Source organism: Nannospalax galili, unplaced genomic scaffold, assembly GCF_000622305.1.
Source record: "Nannospalax galili isolate Female #2095 unplaced genomic scaffold, S.galili_v1.0 scaffold717, whole genome shotgun sequence".
In the NCBI taxonomy this organism is placed as follows: Eukaryota; Metazoa; Chordata; class Mammalia; order Rodentia; family Spalacidae; genus Nannospalax; species Nannospalax galili.
The window spans coordinates 1,122,745-1,140,809 of record NW_008339763.1 but is presented as its reverse complement, the minus strand read 5'-3'; the positions used below and the strand labels follow the sequence as shown (position 1 = coordinate 1,140,809).

At 55.8% G+C, this 18,065-nt stretch overlaps 1 protein-coding gene across 10 annotated transcripts in view; it reads right to left on the bottom strand.

Moving 5' to 3' along the window:
• Nucleotides 1-2,737: 2,737 nt before the first annotated feature.
• Nucleotides 2,738-18,065, bottom strand: part of Scrib (scribble planar cell polarity protein) — a 22,697-nt gene continuing 7,369 nt past the window's right edge. The window contains exons 16-38 of one of the 10 annotated variants that reach the window (XM_029564220.1): nucleotides 17,681-17,743; nucleotides 17,087-17,176; nucleotides 16,468-16,545; nucleotides 15,363-15,686; nucleotides 15,177-15,257; nucleotides 14,841-15,098; nucleotides 14,343-14,453; nucleotides 13,970-14,263; nucleotides 13,713-13,901; nucleotides 7,391-7,501; nucleotides 7,261-7,314; nucleotides 7,043-7,117; nucleotides 5,605-5,667; nucleotides 5,065-5,148; nucleotides 4,785-4,883; nucleotides 4,519-4,678; nucleotides 4,289-4,439; nucleotides 4,022-4,207; nucleotides 3,795-3,937; nucleotides 3,678-3,715; nucleotides 3,486-3,560; nucleotides 3,187-3,238; nucleotides 2,738-3,115 (exon numbers count right to left, since the gene is read on the bottom strand). In XM_029564220.1, coding sequence (XP_029420080.1) covers nucleotides 2,967-3,115; nucleotides 3,187-3,238; nucleotides 3,486-3,560; nucleotides 3,678-3,715; nucleotides 3,795-3,937; nucleotides 4,022-4,207; nucleotides 4,289-4,439; nucleotides 4,519-4,678; nucleotides 4,785-4,883; nucleotides 5,065-5,148; nucleotides 5,605-5,667; nucleotides 7,043-7,117; nucleotides 7,261-7,314; nucleotides 7,391-7,501; nucleotides 13,713-13,901; nucleotides 13,970-14,263; nucleotides 14,343-14,453; nucleotides 14,841-15,098; nucleotides 15,177-15,257; nucleotides 15,363-15,686; nucleotides 16,468-16,545; nucleotides 17,087-17,176; nucleotides 17,681-17,743 — 2,928 coding nt within the window. In that variant the 3' untranslated portion in view covers nucleotides 2,738-2,966. The remainder of the gene's footprint in view (nucleotides 3,116-3,186; nucleotides 3,239-3,485; nucleotides 3,561-3,677; nucleotides 3,716-3,794; nucleotides 3,938-4,021; nucleotides 4,208-4,288; nucleotides 4,440-4,518; nucleotides 4,679-4,784; nucleotides 4,884-5,064; nucleotides 5,149-5,604; nucleotides 5,668-7,042; nucleotides 7,118-7,260; nucleotides 7,315-7,390; nucleotides 7,502-13,712; nucleotides 13,902-13,969; nucleotides 14,264-14,342; nucleotides 14,454-14,840; nucleotides 15,099-15,176; nucleotides 15,258-15,362; nucleotides 15,687-16,467; nucleotides 16,546-17,086; nucleotides 17,177-17,680; nucleotides 17,744-18,065) is intronic. The other 9 variants (XM_017798541.2, XM_029564221.1, XM_029564222.1 and 6 more) reach the window with 9 other exon arrangements.

The following is an 18,065-nucleotide window of genomic DNA, read 5'->3' as shown; positions in this document are numbered from 1 at the left end:
GGCGCTGATTTGTAGGCTATGCAAAGCAGGCGGTCTCTGACTGTCTAAAACTTACTTGGGGGGCTGGAGAGATGGCCCAGCAGTTAAGAGAACTGGTTGGTCTTGCAGAGGACACGGGTTATGGTTCCCAGGACTCATAAGATGGCTAACGACCCCAGTTCCAGAGGATCTGACTCCCTCTTCTGACCTCCATGGACATTGCATGACATGGGTGCACTTACATACATGCAGGGAAAACACACATAAAATAAAAATAAAAAATTTTAAAGTACATTAAAAAAAAAAAGATATGAGTGTCTTCACCAGGCTTTAAGCTAATATGAAGTGAACAAGATAGGCCAACAGATAGGGGCTGTCATCAACTACACCAGCCTGAGGGGGCAGGAGAGATGCACTTTCCATGGGACAACCATGCCCTTCCTTTGGGAGGCCTGCAGCTCTCTGTGAAGTCCCATCTCCATCTCCATCTTTGTAGTGGATAATGACCAAATCTGCCCTTACCATGACCCCGTGAACATCATCCCTGCTTTACAGAGCCAGGCACGAGAGTGAGTGTTGGGATTACAGGTGTGTACCATCATGCTCAGCAGGTCTGGGGTCTGCCCCCAGAGGGGCATATCTGCAGGTGAACAGCAGATGGTGGCTTTAGGCAACCGTGCCTGTGGTGTGTGTAGCCTAGAGATGCCAGTGGCTTTGAATGAGTGGTAGACACAGGCAAGCCCAGTGGGTTGTGGGGGGTTGGGACAAATATGGCCCTGCAGGCAGCGCCATGGATTTGAGAAACGGGCCCAGCGGACCTGTGGTCTTGGTTCATGGCTAGGGCCTCTGGGCCCATCAGGAACCAACCACGGTGCCCTAACCTTCCCAAACCCTCTAAAATGACCAAGTGCCTCCCCTTCCTAGGTTGCAGAAGGGTCAGAACACACGTCCTAAGCATCAATTGCCCTGTCATTAGGTGGCCTCACTGGCTGCGGTGGTGAGCGTGCTGTAGTCATGGGGCATCAGCCTGAGAGGCTCTGCTCCAGAACATGGAGGCTGAACAGCAGCGCCAGGCCCAGGAAACCCAGAAGCACAAAGGGGCAGAGGCCAAGAGGTAGGGGGAGGGTTCAACAGGGCAGCCCAGGCTGGCAGGGAGGGACTCTGACCCAGCCCATTCCCTCCCACGGCAGCATCAACCTCAAAGTGCAGCAGCTAGCCAAGGAGCAGCAGAAATGTCACAAGGTGAGTGGTGAGCTGTGAGCCAGGACCACCTCAGGGTCCACTGAGGACCTGAGAGCTGAGGGTGGAGGAAGGGCAAGCTGCTGGGGTTTGCAGGGTCTGCTTGCCCACCAGCTGCAGCAGGCCTACTGTGAGCTCAACCGCAGGATCATAGAGCATGACAAGTGTGAGTGGAAGCTCATGGGTAAGACCAAGATCACACTGCAGGTGAGATGCCCCTCCCCCAATACCCTGCACCAGGCTGCACCCCTCCCTGGGGAGGGTTGCAGGCCTGTCTGCCTCCTAAATCTAAAGGGTGTCACCTTGAAACAGGGGCCTCCTTGGGTCAAGGGTGGGGCCAGGAGGACCTGGCAAGCACCCGCCTCATGTGTCTGGGCAAAGTCCTCCTGTAAGGCAGGCAAAGCCTCCAGACAACAGCTCAGAGGGGATGGTCAGGGTCAGCATTGGTCAGCACGGCCCCTTCTCCAGGCCATCAAGGATGCTGAGGCCCAAGTGGACAGGCTGCAGTAGGAGGCACGGAAGGCTGAGGAGACACTGGCCATGGCCAGGCTGGAGCTGTGGGAGCAGACCCAGGAGGGTGGGCAGGGCTGTGGCAGGGCAGCTGGGGGGTTCTGGAGAGGTATTATCAGGGAGGGGTCCAGAAGTGGGCTCTCCCATGTGCTGCAAACTAACATCCCCACAGAGGAGGAGGTACCTGGGCTCAAGTGCCAGGTTACAGAGCTCCACGATGTGCTGATGAAGGACGTGGGAGACCGCATCCGCACTGATGGACAGTCAGTACCCAAGCTGGGTTTGGGTACAAGTCAAGAGGTACCCACAGACTGCAGTGACCTGGTGGCTGCCTTCAGGTGGCCTCTTGTCATCAACCCTTTGGGTCAGGCAGCTACCTTCTTGAGATACCAGGACACCAACTATGTGGACACTGTGAATCTGGAGCACCTGAGGCCAGAGAGGATTTGGCTGGCTCTGCTGGGGGCACTCAGGTGTGGCAGGTAGGGGGCCCCAGACAGACTCTCCCCAGCCTTGCCTGCCTCCTCAGCAGGCTCACCCACAGGTATGGGAAGCCGCTGGTGTTTGACCTGCGTGAGGTGGACCTGTTCCCAGCTGGAGGCGGTGTAGCCTGGCCTGCCACAGGCACTGCTGAACTGGGGGCTGCTGGCACAGGAAGGGTACCTGTCACTGCTGCGGCCCACTGATGGGCCTGAGTACAGCCCCTCCGAGTTCCAGGAGGCACGCTTGGAACACTTCCGCCTCTTCGTCACTTGAGTTCAGTGGCCACCAGCTGAGCAGCTGCAGGTCTTGCTCCCAGTGCGCATGCAGCTGTCCAGTGAAGTCTAATGTCACACCCCAATAAAGTATGTGCCCAGGGCACTGCAGCAACTGTGCACGTGTCATGTCACCAGCCAGGCTGGACCCCAGCTAGAGGACAGTGTCTTTCAGGGCACTGAGGGGAGTCCCACCGAGGATGGGTGCCAGGACAGGTCAGTACAAGTGGGTGGAAAGATAGGACAACAGAAGGTAAAAGGTAGTCAACTTTATTCTCCTTAAACCACAAAATAGAGTCTTTGGTTGTACAAACATCACTAGTTACAGTCTCGCCACGAGATCCCGGCTACAGGGGCAGTTAGTCAGAAGCAGAACTCCTGAAGGGTCTCTTTAAAATGCTAACACCCAGGCTAAAAGACTCAGGGTGAGGAAGTGATGAAGCTGGCAGGGTCCTCACCCCGAGTCTGGGGAGGCACCTGCCCCTAGGAGGGAACAGGGCCCAGGCCTCGGCGGCCTGGTCGCATGGCCCGGCGACTGCTGCACAGCGTCACATCTTCAGGGCCCATGGCACCAGGTGAGGGCCTGCCAAGGAGCACCAGAGCCACCTCTCCATCTTCTTCCTGTGGGGCTACTGACAGAGGGAAGCTATGAGCCAGGGTGGCCAGGAACCCTGGAGCTCACCCGGGACAGGTGTCAACTTACCAGGGCTGGCAGATGGTTCTAAGGACCTCAGCTCCTCCACGAAGTCTGGTGACTGATGGGGAGAGGGGCTAGTCAGGACAGGTCCCAGACCTGCCTGAACGACCTACACAGGCTTGGTTGGCTGGAGCTAAGGCCCACAGAGCCTGGGTGGGGTTATGACAGGCTGGCCCAAAACCAAGGTGGGTGGGGAGGCCCCACACAGGAACAGAGTAGGAAACACAAAAGGGTAGAAGAGGCCAGGTGACAGGCAGAGAATAGGCTGACAGGCGCGTGCAGAAGGGATAGGTGGCCTCCAGTACCTGGATGTCATAGACAGGTCTGGAAGAAGGCAGGGCTGCAAATGCCCTGTAGTCAAACTTCTTTCCAGACAATGGCTTGGAAGGACAGCATGGGGGAAAGGCAGAGAAGTGCAAGGTGGCAGTGAGGCGGGGGGGTCTGGAGCCTCCCTCAGGCCACAGGGTGTGGGGAACCCGTAGATGCTGGTTCCTTACCAAGCGTCCAGGGGAGCTGCTGGTCTGGAGGCCGAAGTCTGGGGAGATAAGAAGCGGGTGTTGGAAAAGGCCCTCACAGCAGGCGGAGCCCTCAGTCTGTCCCCAGGAAACACGGACCTTCCAATGGTGTGGGTGATGGAGTGGGTGCAGGTGAAGGGGCCTCAGCTAGTCGCTCAAGGGGTCCTCGCTTGCTGCGGCCCTCCTGGGACTTGCTGAGGACCATCTGTGCACGGAGAGCGTCCTGTTCCAGAGATTTCATCCTGTGGACCAGAAGAAGGTGAAGGATTCTGGGTGGACCTGGTATGCAGTGGGCAGGACCTGATAGAGGGTGGGGAGGTGCTCACCTGGCTGCCCTCCACAGTGCCCGCTTCTCTGCCTCAAGGGCCCGACGCTCTGCAGGAGACAGGGCCCGCTCAGGGGCAGGAAGCTCTGGGCTCTGCATGCGCAGGCGTTCCTGATGGCGACGCTCAGCTTTGGCTGTCCTCACAGGGGCGCTGCCTCCCAGGGGTGGGGGTGACGATGGGCTGGGGCTGCAGAATGGGACAGGGCACGTGGTGGGTGAGGGCATGTACCAGGTGAGCCAGGTGCTGCCCTCACCCTTCTGCCCTCACCCTCCAGCCTGGCCTGGAGCAGCCCAGGGCCGTTCATCGTCCTGGTGCTCCTCATTCAGGGACTCCCTATCCAAGGTGAACCCCACGTCTGGCCCCGAGGTTGCTGCCTCGTCCCGTAGCATCTGTGCCTTCTTCAGCTGCAGCTTGCGGGCTGCGGGGAGACAGGCCACAGATCAGGCTGGCCAAGTCACCTTTGCACCCACATCTCTCCTGGAGCCCAGGCTCCTTACCTTCCTCCTCCTGCATCTTGCGTAGGTCATCGGCACCCACCAGGGACACACGCTTGGGGGGACCCTCTGCCTGAGGTACCCGAACCTCCAGCTCAAAATACTTCTGCCGTTCACGGAAAGACAGCTGCTCTGGGGAGGCTGTGGGACCAGGTGTCGGGGGCTGGAGGGGGAGCAGGCCCTGAGACATGGCTGCTGTTTCTCTTGGGGGCACCTGCTGTGGCGCCCTACCCAAAGAGCATGCAGCAGAAGGGCCTTGCTGTGCATACCTGGGTAGCATTGTCCTCTGGAGGATGCACGGTAGGCACAGCTGCAAAGGCCCTGTAGGCCTGCTTCACATTAGAGGGCAGCTCATCCGGGGAGGGTGGCTAGTGTGTGTTTAGGGGTGGGGGGTAGGGCACCATAAGCAAGGCTGGGGCAGCTGTCCCAGTACAGCCACCGCCCACAGAGCCACCAGCTGTCTCCACCGACTGCCACTGACCCCCACCCACCATCCTGCTCTGAAAGGAAGCTTTGCCACCCCCACCCCTTATAGGACAGGACACTCACTGAGCAGGGACCATCTCTGCCCCTGGGGGCTGGGGAGCCCTTTGGCCAGGCCTGAGCCAATGGCTGGATCACCCCCGGTTTTGTCTGCAAAGGGCAGGAGTGGGGGGCCAGAGGAGAGTAGGATCGGGGATCCAAGAGGGGATAGGGAAGGGTGGGAGGGGAGACGGAGCCAGGCAGGCTGCAGGGGGACTCTCACCCGAGTGCCTCTGATTTGGAGGGCTAAGGCTAGGAGTTGGGCTGAGAGTGGCCCTGGACCCCCCTCCCCTATTTCATTGCCAGTGGTGCTAGAAGCCTGGCCCTCTTCATGCAGTAGGCAAGGTAGGAACCAGCAGGGACCCATACACAAGGGTGTGTATAGGAACGCTCTTATGCTGAGTCTGGAATAGGCTTGACCCCTCCAGCAAGGCCCCTGCTTTCACCAAGGCCAGCTTTAACCAAAGGTGCCTGTACAAAAACATACCCATAGCACCACCCCAGGGGACCCCACATTCCAGCACCCATCTGCTGCCCCAATAGTGTGCCTGTGACTGGGATACTCACTTGCTGGCTGCCAGGAGAGCAGGGAGCCTCAGTCGTTGTCCCTCCAGTGGTTGTAGATGGTCCCTAGACGAACAGGGCAGTAGCTGGGAGGGGAGCAGCTGGGCCAGTAGTATCCAGGGAGGAGAAATTGCTCTGACCACTTATCCTGGCAGCGTGGGGGCTGTTCCCGTGCCCCAACAGGACCAAAAGCCCAGGGATGTCACCAGAAAAGGCTTAGATGACCACAGGACCACCATAAAGGACTCTCCCTCCCCAAATCTGTGCATAGGTGGGACTGGCCTTTTGTCTCTGTTCTCCCCAGAGCCTGGGCTGGGCATCCAGGTGCCTGCTCACAGTAGTAGGCCACTGCCAAGGGTGCAGCCCTGATTACAAGGAGAGCCAGGGACAGATGAACAGATTGAGACCAGAGTTGGGACCCAGAGAGCCAACCCATCAGCAGAGCCGGATTCAGGCCTCCTCCCCAGTGGTCCATGAGCCGAAGAAACACCCTGATCCCCAGCTACAGCTCTTCTCAATCAGAGCTGCTACGTCTTCATCCTCCTGGGAGCTTTTCTCAGGGCCACTTAGGTCAGGAAGAAGGGTGGCAGCCCCCAAACCCACAGGGGTTGCTTCTACCCCTCTAGGCCCTAGCTAGCCCCTCTCTGTCTCTCGGGCGCTTGACAATGTCCTGGTCAAGCCCACGTCGTAAGTACTCACATTCTGGTGGGGGTCTCCGGGCATCCTCGGATGTTAGTTTTTAAATACCCCTTAGAGAGGAATGAGGACTGACCGTCTTTCTGCCTGGCCCCAGGTCCACAACTGTCTTGGAGGCCACACCCCAGTCCAGTTGCTGATGCCGCGCCTTCCGCACCACCCACTAGGCCTCCTTCACAGGCTGCAGCTGCTCCCCCACCCACCCCATGGTGACCTTGTAAGTCAAACTCTACCAGGAACTACGAATGGTTCACAAGAATGCCAGCTGCCTCCCTCCACCAATGGCCTGTTATAGACAGAACTCTGCCCTACACACCTACTTGAAGGGGTTGGCGGGGAAGGTACTAGGAGGGAACAGGTGAAGGGAAGAGGCCAGGGGCTTTCAAAGTGTTCCCCTTTGTGCTAGGAAAGGGGACCACAGCAACTGCCACACAGGTCAAGAATTAAAAGGGACCAGGACAGGGCATGTGGGTCAGAAGTAGGGAGCTTGCATATAGCACTCATGAAGCTCTAGCTTGCATCTCCCAGCACTGCCAAACAAGAACAAAAACCCCAAATGCTGCCAGGCTAGGAAGCAGAGCTCTGGCTGAGTCGTCTGTAAGCCTTATCCTACCCAAGACAAAGTTCCCTTCATGGTGACCTGGCAGCAGTGGCCCCCAGGTGAAGGGAAGGACCTAGGGCAAGGCAAAGACTGACAGGTAGGGAGCCAGGCTGGATAGAACACAACCCAGCACATGCCACTCACTCTCTGCAAGCTCCCAGCACTGGGCACGGCAGCCAGGGCACGGTAGTCCAGCTTCAGGGGCTCCAGAGTCCGGTCCTGGGGAAGAGAGGACCACAGTGCTGGAGGGGGCTATGTCCCAGGGATGTGTCTGCCCACTACTCCTGGTCTGTGTTCACCCCTGCGGTATCCCGGCAGGAGGGGCTGCTCTGGGCTCAGAGCCAGGCTTGTGTGGGACTCACCATGGTCTCTGAAGACTCAGGCCCCCAGGGTGTCTGACCGGCCAGCTCTTTCTCCTGTAAGCAGAGCTGACAGTCAAGAACTGACACCTCAGATTCCCAGCCCTGCGCTGACAGTCACTTTGGTCCTGACCTTGCCTGGGCCTTCAGGGCTCAGCTCCCGGTCGATGGATGAGATGCTTTCCAGGCTGTTCCGGTGGCCAAGGCCTGCCGCAAAAGGGTTGGCAATGACGCCAGGGGACACCTGAGAGCAGAGGAGTGTGCTGAGCTGGGGCACTTGATGACAAAGTCCCATGTCCCACCTCTGGGGCAGGCTGAGGCCTGGGTCCAGGATATGCCAGTGACATGCAGTGGGCACAGGAGCCCATATTCCGACAAACTGGTCACCCACCCACCTGAGGTGGCCTCCGTGAACAACTGGCTGGACCACCCAAGACCATGGGTACATGTCCCCAGTCTTCCGGGGACAGAGTATGGCAGTGGTCCTGGGCTGGGGGGGTCACTGTGAGACAGCTTGTGTCTACACATGACAGAATATGAAGCAGTCCTGTTTAGCCACACTGCTTTAGCATGGGATAAAACAAGCTGACTGTGGCCACAATGGAACAGAGGAATGGGGACAAAACTGGGCAGGGAGCAAGCCATAGGCGATGAGGTTGGTGGCAGAGTTAATACTCCCAGATGGACATGTTCAATCTAGTATGTGCAGTCTGGGTGCTAAGTAAGGATTCAGAAACAAAAGACACACGGCAGGGGAAAATGAAACTAGTTCTGAGATTCAAAGTTCGGGGGGTTCCAGGAAGGGTGGGCAGGCCCGGGGAGGGGGCAGGGTGTGGGCAGGTGACAGCAAATGGCCTTGGCACAAAACGTGCCTCTATTAAGGGTAAACACAGGTGATGGAAACGTGGAAACAGCGCACTTCTATCCCACCAGGCACCAAGGACCAGCTCTGGCCTCCAGCACAGAGGAACACAGATCAGTGGCAACAAGGTGTGAAACAAGACATCGGCCGCCACCCTTACCAGCAGGGTCTCCCAGCAGAGCTGTGCAGTGTTGTTTCAGAAACCAGAGATAGTATGAGACCAAGCAAACAAACCAAGAGGGCAGAGAGCAAGGTGCTCATGCCTGGGAGGATGGAGCAAGGAGTGCCAGGTAGGCAGTGGGCACACGGCACAGCAGAAGGCACACTTACAAAGATACAACCGTAAACTATGAACGCTACACAAATGAGTGGCTAAACGCAGAAAGCAAACCGAAGACCACTAGAAATGAGAAAACTGGCCAAAAACAGTGATCACGGGAGACATAATTATGTCTTGTTCAGATTCTGACATTACTGGATCCACGACAATAAACAAGGTGCCTACCTTCTTAACTTCTGGAATAATTTAGTTAAAAGGACACTGGGGAGGCCCAAGACAGACAGGCAGGCTCAGCGGGGTGGGGAGGGTTGTCATACACAGAGGGACTGAGCAGAAAGTAAAGACAGCAAGGAGAGGAAGCCTGGTTTCCCACATCAGAGAAGGCCACTCGAGTAAGGGCTGACCTGTGGTGTTGAGTGGAAAGATGGATAGACCCTCGGCTTCCTATGACTCCAGAAATAACCAGGCAGTAACGATTTACACAGACCCCCAGCTCTGGCCACCAAGAGGCCCTGAGGCTATAATACCCCAACAGCAGCACATTTAGACCTTGGCTTCTAAACATGACAGTCTGCTAAAAGAAACCAGGACTCCTTGGAGAAATGGCCAACCCCACAGCTAGGGAGCGAAACGCTGAGGTAAGTCCAGAAAGTTGGGCAGTGCTTAGAGCAGATGGGTGATATCAGAAAGTTCCAGGTCCAGCTTGAAGCCCCTTCCAAGAGACAAAGCTAGGACAATCTGATCATCAAACTGTGACTGACATACTATCACTGTTGAAAAATCAAAGTCCACAGCAATGGGTAAGGAAAACACCAGACACTGATGGGTCTGGACCCCCTCGGGCACAGCAGGCTACTCAAACTGGGCGTGTCATGGAGTCACATATCCTCCAGGCATCTTGCTCAGGAGAGGGTCCAGATTCACAACTGAAGTTTCTATTGGGTGGATCACTTTTGCCCACTGTTAAGTCAAAAACCCCTAAGTACAGCCATTGTAAGTCAGGGACTGTCGGGACTGGAAAGGTGGGCCAGTGTCAAGAGGAAGATGAGCACAACAGGATCCACAGGGCCAAGAGGTTCAGAGAAGTAACAGAAGAGAGAATACTCATTTACACCACATACACAGGTCAGCACAGTGAAAAATTTTCTTGTTAAGGCCACACCGACCCAGGCCCACTTAGGGTACTGGCATGGTGGTGAGGTGGGCCCTGATGAGCCCAGTGGCATCCCTTCCCAGGATCCACTAGTAGCTTATGAGGACAGACTGAGAAGTCCAGCACTTTTGAGACTTGACGGCAAGAGCATGGCCTATGTAAAACCCGCAGGAGCCCTAAAGACACCAGTCCTCAGCACAGGGCAGGCAAGAGGTAGCTAGCACCCTTCTACAGTAGACCCCAACCCAAGAGGGAGGTAGAAAGATGCAGGTCACAAGCCACTAAATGTACCTGGTAAACTGATCCCACAGGTCAGACAGGCCAAGACAACGACAGTTGGCCAGAGAGGGCTCAGTGGGAAAAGGGACCTGCTACCAAGTCTGACAACCTGAGCTCCATCCCTGAGACCCACACGGGAGAGAACCAGCTCCTGAAAATTGTCCTGACCTCCACACATGCACTATAGCATGAGCAACCTCCCGCCACATACATAAATGTAATTTAAAATTAAGCAGACTGTGAGTAAGCAGTCCTGTATCTGCCGCCCCATGCGTGGCGGTCTGCTGGGGACAAAGGCCTCCGTCAAGTCCTCTTCCTCTGCTTTTTTGTGAGACCCCTGGAATCCATGTACCACAGAGCAGAGACCTGATGTGTAAACACTGGCTCCTTTCTCCCAAACACCACGCATGCTGCTGGTGCCTCTGGGGACCAGGTCAGCACCACTGAGCACATATGAATACATATGTGACACTCCTTTGGGAAGCCTAATGCACACTACAGATGGCCATTCTTACAGTTTCAAACAGGAACAGCTTCCTAGAGACTACAACAATCCCTAAAATTGGGCATAAGGCAAGGAACCTGGCTACTACCACTAGTGGTCAAAGGCCCAGGCTGAAAATAGGTGTGCGTGAGAAGCCCTGGGAAGGAGGCTGGCTGCCTGCCACCACTGTGGGCCATAGTGCTTCTGCCAGGATACAAACAAGCCAGCCAATGAGAAGTAATAAAAAAATGAGCAGGGGGCTAGAGAGATGGCTCAGCGGTTAAGAACTGCTGCTCTTGCAGAGAACCCGGGGTTCAATTTCTAGCACCCATATGGTGGCTAACCATCTATAACTCCTGTTCCAGGGGAATTCAATGCCCTCTTCTGACCTCTGTGGGCACTGCACGACATGGGAGCACTTACATACATGCAAGCAATATACTCATACACATAAAATATGTTTTAAAAATGACAGCAGCCAAGCTGGGTATGGTGGCACCTGGCTTTAATCCCAGTACTTGGGAGGCAGAGGCAGGCTGATCTCTGAGTTCAAGACCAACCTAGTCTACACAGTGAGTTCCAGACCAGCTGGAGCTACAGGGAGACCCTGTTTCAAAAAGGCGGATCTCTGAGTTCAAGGCCAACATAGTCTACACAGTGAGTTCTAGACCAGCTGGTGCTACAGGGAGACCCTGTTTCAAAAAAACAAAAAGAGAGAAGCCTGGAAAATTGTGCAAGAAACACTGTTGCCAAACGATCCTAGGGTTCCCAACCAACTTCATGCTGGAACCTGGCAGATTTGTTCAGAAGAGAAAACAGTACTCAAAACTTCAGAAAAGAATGGATGATCTGATTAGTATTAGAATACCCTATAAAGTGACTGCCTCTGCACAGGGTGGCACTGGCCTGGCAGGCCTCAGAGCTCACTGGGACCAAATCCAGAAACAAGTCCTAACATACATGAGAATTGGGGTTCATGGGACCTGCTCCACAGCAGAGCCATGCTCCCCTCAGTTCAGCAGAGAAACGAAGGCTTGTCACTAACCACTGTGGGGACAAGTGACATCTGCTCCTGGAACAATTCTGGGTGGGCTATCAACCTGTGTTTTTTATCTTAAACCTTTTTATCTTTGTTTCATGTGTATTGTGTTTTGCCTGTAGGCATTAAGTGCACCTGTGTGTGCAATGCCCAGAGGCCAGAAGAGGACATCAGATTACGGATGGTTGTTAGCCACCATGTGGGTGCTAGGAACAGAATCTGGGTCCTCTTTGAGAGCAGCAAGTGCCTTTAACCACTGAGCCATTTTTCCAGTTCCTTAACGTGTGTTTTAAGAATCATTGAAGTATTAGGAGAAACACAGGATGATGCATTCAGGACCTTCTAAAGGGAGGGATTTCCTAAGAAAAAGCTGGAATTCACAGCCTAAAGGTAAAGGCTAGTAGAAGCCTTGATTCAGAAACTGTAGATTTCTGCCATCAAAGGATCTCATCTTAAGAGGAAAATCCACACTGGATGTGCTGTCATTACACGTGCAATCCCACACTTGAGAAATGGAGGTATATCAGATGTAGTGGAGCATGCCTTTGAGCCCAACACTCGAGAGGCAGAGGCAGGTGGGGATCTCTAATGGAGGCCAACCTGCAGCCTGGACTACATAGCAAGTTCAAGCCAGCTGGGGCCACAAGGAGACCCTGTCTCAAAAACCAAAAACACCACCAAACCAAGACAAATGGAGGTTGTCAGCTGAGTTACATAGTGAGATCCTGCCTCAAAAAAACACCCAATCTAAGAATAACAAGAAAGGAAAGGCTCAGTGTCAGAAGGGAAAAACCACAGCAATGTGCTATGAGGCACAAAAAGGGGTCCTGGGGCCAGGGGGGTCTTCCCTAGTAGGTACAAGGATGCGATTCCCCTCGGGGATCAGGGGGGTTGGGGATGGACGCCACACACTATGTGGAGGAGGGGTGCACTTGCAATGTAAGAGCAGCCAATACAACCTGCGAAGAGAGAAACATCCAGAGGGGCTGTGGCCACAGCAGACAGTGGCTGTGGGCAGGAGAGGGCTCTCAAAGGCTCTTGGTTTTGGCTGCCCAGAGCTTCTCACTAGCCGGGGCTGACAGAGATAAAGATCCAACCAAGGCCTTGGTAGGACCCAGCATGTGTAGACACACAGCTGCCTCACCATACTCATGAGCCAGACAAGCACAGCAAGGACAGCTGGGGTCAGACAGCAGGGACAAGATGTAGAGCCAAAGGGACCCAGGTTCACACCACCGCTCCAGGGCTGGAAGTCTGTGCTCCTTCTGTAGATACCCTCTCTAAGTTTACAAAGCACTTTTAAGCATATGTAAGTAAGTAAGTTAAACCCTTCCTAGGAGCTTCATCACCCAGGGTCCAAGTCTTAAGAGAAACTCCCCCAGGACCACTAGGACTCTCCTGGAGAGAAGGGGGGAACAAGGGCCAGTCTTAGCCCAGAGATGGCACCTCAGCTCACCTAGATTCTAGCCCAGCATCCACCTAGGGGCTGAACAGATGAGGGCTAACTTCTCCTGCAGTCTAGAACAGGGTGTATGTGGTCTGCGGCCATCAGCCTTAAGTCATCTTTTGCTTAGATATGACATGAAGTCATCAATCCAAAGATCCACTGCAAAAGATGCCAACCAGGGTATCCGCCTGCCCACAAGACTGTTAAGGAGGGGCAGCTAGAGACCGTGGTGACGCAGCCACGCAGTCCCTGGGCACCAGCATGGCTAACAAAGATGAATGGGAAGAGCAGGTACAGGGCACACAGAGACCATTTGAAGGCCCACTTGGACCTGCAGGTGACAATGCCCAGAGTCCTGGGGAGAGCAAGTGGGAGAAGGGAAGACAATGAGGCAGCACCAAGGTTCCAGGGAGGCTGGTCTGGGGGCCCAGCCCTAGTCCTGATGGTCCGACACTCTTGCTCTGCTCTGGTGAGCAAGTGAGTCCAGGAGGTCCACCCTGTATCCATGCCTGGCCTAGGCTGTGGCCTGTGGCACAATGAGGGAGAAGCCAGTTATCAGAAAGTGGGAGTGAGCTCCACCCAGAGACTGCCAGAGGGATACCCTAGGGACCAGAGGGCCAGGAAGTTGCTGTTCTGGCTGGAGGTGCTCAGAGCGGAGATCCCTGCCCTCCCTGTCCAGTTAGCTGCCACATACCCTCAATTATTACCTGCCCAAAGCCCTAAAACAGCTCGTCTCAGAACCTGACCACACTGGTACAGACACACCCACCTCCACACAGCAACCTGGGCTCAGAAAAGGGCCTAGCAATTGCACCCGCAGCTCCCACATGCAGCTGGCTCAGAATTGCCAGGTCCTTCCCAGAATGAAGCAGAGACTGCCTGACTACAAAGGGCAGTGCCAGGCCACTAACCTCCAGGGCTACGGTGGTGCCTGTGTCAAAGCCGTCGCAGACAAGCACGGTAAGGGTGTCACCCACACTGCGCAGGAGCTGTACAGCCTCGGCATGTGTTAGGCCCAGCAGGCTCTGCTGGTTCACCTCCAGCAGCCGCAGCCCCACACGGAGCCGGCCATCACGCCCGGCTGCTCCTGTGGGGCTCACCTGTAGAGGGCACAGTGTAAGACAAGGCACTGGGCACCTGACCAGGGCACGGGGAGGACGGGTCTCACCTTAGAGATGAAGATGCCCTCATCTGTAGGATCACAGGGGTTCCCTGCATGGCCCTTGGCACCCCCACGGATGCTGATGCCCAGTTTCTCCCCAGGGGCCTTCTGGATGCAGAGTTCCCGCATGCCTGGGGGTGGCGGGTCCCTCCGCACAAGCAGAGACAGCTCTAGGCAGGGCTGGAGCAGGGCACTGACCGCCTCTTGATGTGTGGCCTCCCGAACATCCTGCCCATTCACTGCTAGAATGCGGTCCCCAACTCGAAGGCCACAGCGAGCAGCCAGGCCCCTTGGAAGCACCTATGGGGAGGAAGGCAATATCCCATGGGCTGGGCTTGCACTAGCTCCTTGCACAGGGCTGCCCACCAGGTCTACCTACCTTGGAGATGAATACACCAGGATCCTGAACACCAAATGGGTGGCTGGAGTGGTCAGATCCCCCTACGATGCTAAGCCCCAGTGGGCCCCCAGCTCTGGGCAGACAGATTTCCTGGGGACAGAGGGAGGGCTCAGTCAGAATAGGGCAGGGGCAAAGGGGGTAACATACTGGCCATGGGCTCTGCAAGGAGTGAAGCTAGGTGGAATGAGCTCAGGCAGCCTGTGCATCTGCTGGAGAGTCTGCTGCCCATACGTGCTACACACCCTTACTGACTGCAGCCATGTAGCAGACTGGGCTCCAAGCAGGAGGTTGTGCCAGGTCAGATGGGACACACAAGTTGGCTGACTGGAACCCCAGCCTCTTGGGCACATGCAGAAAGGCTATTAATAATGCTTTCTGTCCAGTTACTGAAGGGCCAGTGGATCCCTGGGAGGGCTTTCACCCTATACTTGAGTGGAATGGATGCTTGAACAGGTAGATGGCAGGCAGGTGTCTCACCTCCACAGGGTATGGCCCTTCCAAGGCAGCGGCCAACAGGCTGGGGGCCAGCCTGGGTAGCACAGGTTCCCCAGGGGTGGCAATGGTCACAGTAGCAGCAACAGCAGCAGTGGGAGTTGGGGAGGAATGTGGCGGGGGGCTGGGTGGGAAGGTGCCCCCAGTCTCCCTCTCCAGCAGCAGGGAGATGGTGGGAGAAGCGGCCGTCAGCAAGGAGACAGCGTGATCGTGTCGTGCCTCAGTCATGTCCACTCCATTGATCTGTGGGGACACTCAGGTCAGAAAGGGTGAGCAGGACAAACAAAAGGCACCAGTGAGGCCCTACCTTTCCAGGCTCACCGAGAGGACACGGTCGCCGACCTGCAGAGTGCCTGCCCGGTGGGCAGCACCCCCCTCCGCAATGCGGGATATGAAGATGCCCTGTGGGAAAGGAGGAAGCCTGCTGGAGTTAGGAGGCATGGAGACCTCACGTGCCTCTGTTTGTCTGGGACAACCCTCTCCAAACTCCAGGCCACACTGCCTCACCCCATCGCCAGCACGGTAAGGTGTGGAGCCTTTTCCTCCAGCAATGCTGAAGCCTAGCCCCTTCTCACTGCGCACAAGGCAGGCAGCATGGTGTTGGCGGAAGGGACCGGGAGTCTCAGGCTGAAGCAGGGGCAGGCGCATGCCACCTCCTCGTCGCTCCCGGGGGCTGTAGTCATCCTCAGGCCTCAGCGGTGTGATGGTGACTGCATTCTCAGGCTCCACCATTCTTTCCCGCCACACTCGCATCTGCACAGCAGCACCCGCCCCCCTAAGTGCCTCCACAGCCTCATGGTGCTCTGCGTCTTGCAGGGCCACACCGTTCACCTGTGGGTGATATAAGACAAAGGCCAAGGCACAAATCAGCACCTAGTCACAGCCACCCTGACATCCAAGTGCTGACAATATGCCTATGTCCATGACTCAGGTTAGCCATGAAAGGCAGGCAGATGTCTATGGCCAGGCCTATCTAGGGCCCCACTCTTGGAAACTGTTATCTGCCCAAGAGAGAATGTCTGTGGCTAACAGGTGATGAGAGCTGAGCAGGAAGGCATGAGGAGCACCAGCATCCCTCCTCCCTAAGCCCTCTTGGCCTAGACCCCTAAGGCCTTCCCCCACGTTACCCTCATCCTTACAGGAAGGTCACGGCCTCCCTAGGAGATTCCTAATGGCCAGGTTTCCAGATAGGGGGCTTCCACAGAGGTACCAACTTCCCTCTAGGCCTGTTGAGGACTGACCCTGCCAAGCTACCCTTCTGCATCTGATATGGCTGGTACCTCTTGTCTAGGCTGGGGACTGATGCTTTTCTCACCCACCCCCTTTACTATGCTGGGGATTGATTTCAAACCTTCATGCACATTAGGCTAGTTATCTGCCACCAAGCTATCGCCTTTGTCCCAGACAGAGAAGCAATTTGGCAGGGAGGGCTCCCAAGCCTCTGGCTTAAGGGCTCTTATAGCCTCACCCACATGTCCTGGGGTCCTCCTTGGAGAGGGAAGATAGTGTCCCCACTTCCTAATGGAGATACCAAGCATCCCAACAGTCAAGACCACGTGGACCTTGGAGGGCACAGTTGTCCTCTGCTACAAGGCAAGGGGTCACTCCTTACCTCAAGGAGTTTGTCACCCACTCGGACTCCAGCACGGGCTGCAGGGCCCTCCTCAGATACTCGGGATATGAAAATGCCCTGGAGAACAAGTGAGGGCTGGTCTGCAAGAGCACAGGCAGAGGCAACTACCTGTCCCTTCTGGTGATGAAAGGTGCAGAGATCACTGGATAGTGAGGGAACAACCCTCTGCAGACACAGCCCTGGCTTGCTCTCTGGAGAGGCTGCAAAGACCGCAAGTGCATGAATAGTGTGCCTGGTGGCCAGAAAGGCTGTGCTTAGACCATTGCTAGTCTAGTGAGCTGGAAGGTAAAGGACCTTAGAAGAGAGTTTTGACCCTGGTGCCGGCATGGGAGAATGGGGAATGAAGGCCATTCTGTCGAGGGAACAGTCAGGCTGCCCTGCAAGCTGTTCTCAGACATTTAACTTCTTTTGTGATGCCCTCCTGGGTCTGCCTTGGGGTGTCCCCTGCACTACACAATGTTTTCTCCTGGTGGGGGCCAAGTATGCTCAGGCATCCAAAGGACAGTGAGCAGGACATCCTGAGTGACCTCTGACACCCTTAGGGCAAGAGGAAGTCCTTGAGACAAGAGCAGCTGGTATGGCAGAAGGCAGCTCTCACCTCATCATCTCCTTTATAGGGGGTGGAGCCTTTGCCTCCAGCGATGCTGATGCCCAGGCCCCCCGTCTGCCGAACGATGGTGAGTGTAAGCTGGAAACAGAGCAGACGTGGGTGTCTGGAAAGACCTGGAATGCCCATGTGTTTGCACAGTAGGAGGGGCTGACTGCAGACAGCCCCATCTAGCTCTTTCCTGGGCACCTGTGCCCACTTGGGTTGCACAGAAGGACAGGAAGGCTTCTGAGATCCCAGGGCAGGCACACCTTCTGTGAGCCAGTCCAGGCAGTTCAGAGCTGGCTCTTCTCTAGCAGGAAAGGCCTGACCCTGCTTCTGTATGAGGGCATCTCAAGGTTCACAGTACCTCCACTCATCATCCCCTATAAGCCAGGCTGTCCCACAGTGATGTACCAGCCCTGCCAAGGGACCAGGATGCCCTATGAGGATGGCTCCTCTAAACCCCATCCCTGTGGCAGCTGCCAGGTCTTCTGGGAGAGGGTCTGAGTTTGAGCACAGGGGTGGGGAGAAGTCAGAACCCGCAGCCCAGGAAGCAAAGTCAGCGGTAGCCCTGGGCCCAGAGCAGCAGCGAGCAGTACAGACCTCCTCCTCCTCAATGCGAGCAGGCTCTATCAGCAGGTTATTGGCCTGGTCAAACGACACCCCCTGTTAGGACAGGAGCAGCGAGGCATGCAGGTTAGCCACCGCTGGGGACTGCCACCACCTTACTCAGCCCTCACCATGAGCAGACAGGACAGAGGAAGGATCCCAAGTTCCTGTGGCCTGAGCCAGCCCCTTCCCTCCAGGATCCCCCTGGTCTGCAAGATCATTTGTAATTCCAGACCAGCTACATGGTAAAGCTTAGCTGGCTGGGATGAAGGCTCCAGAGGGGCAGGTCTAGGCCCAGATGTCCCTGAATTGACCTCAAGACTGCCCCAGATATCATGTTGTTATCAATCCATACTCAGAGTAGGAACATTGTGGGGTT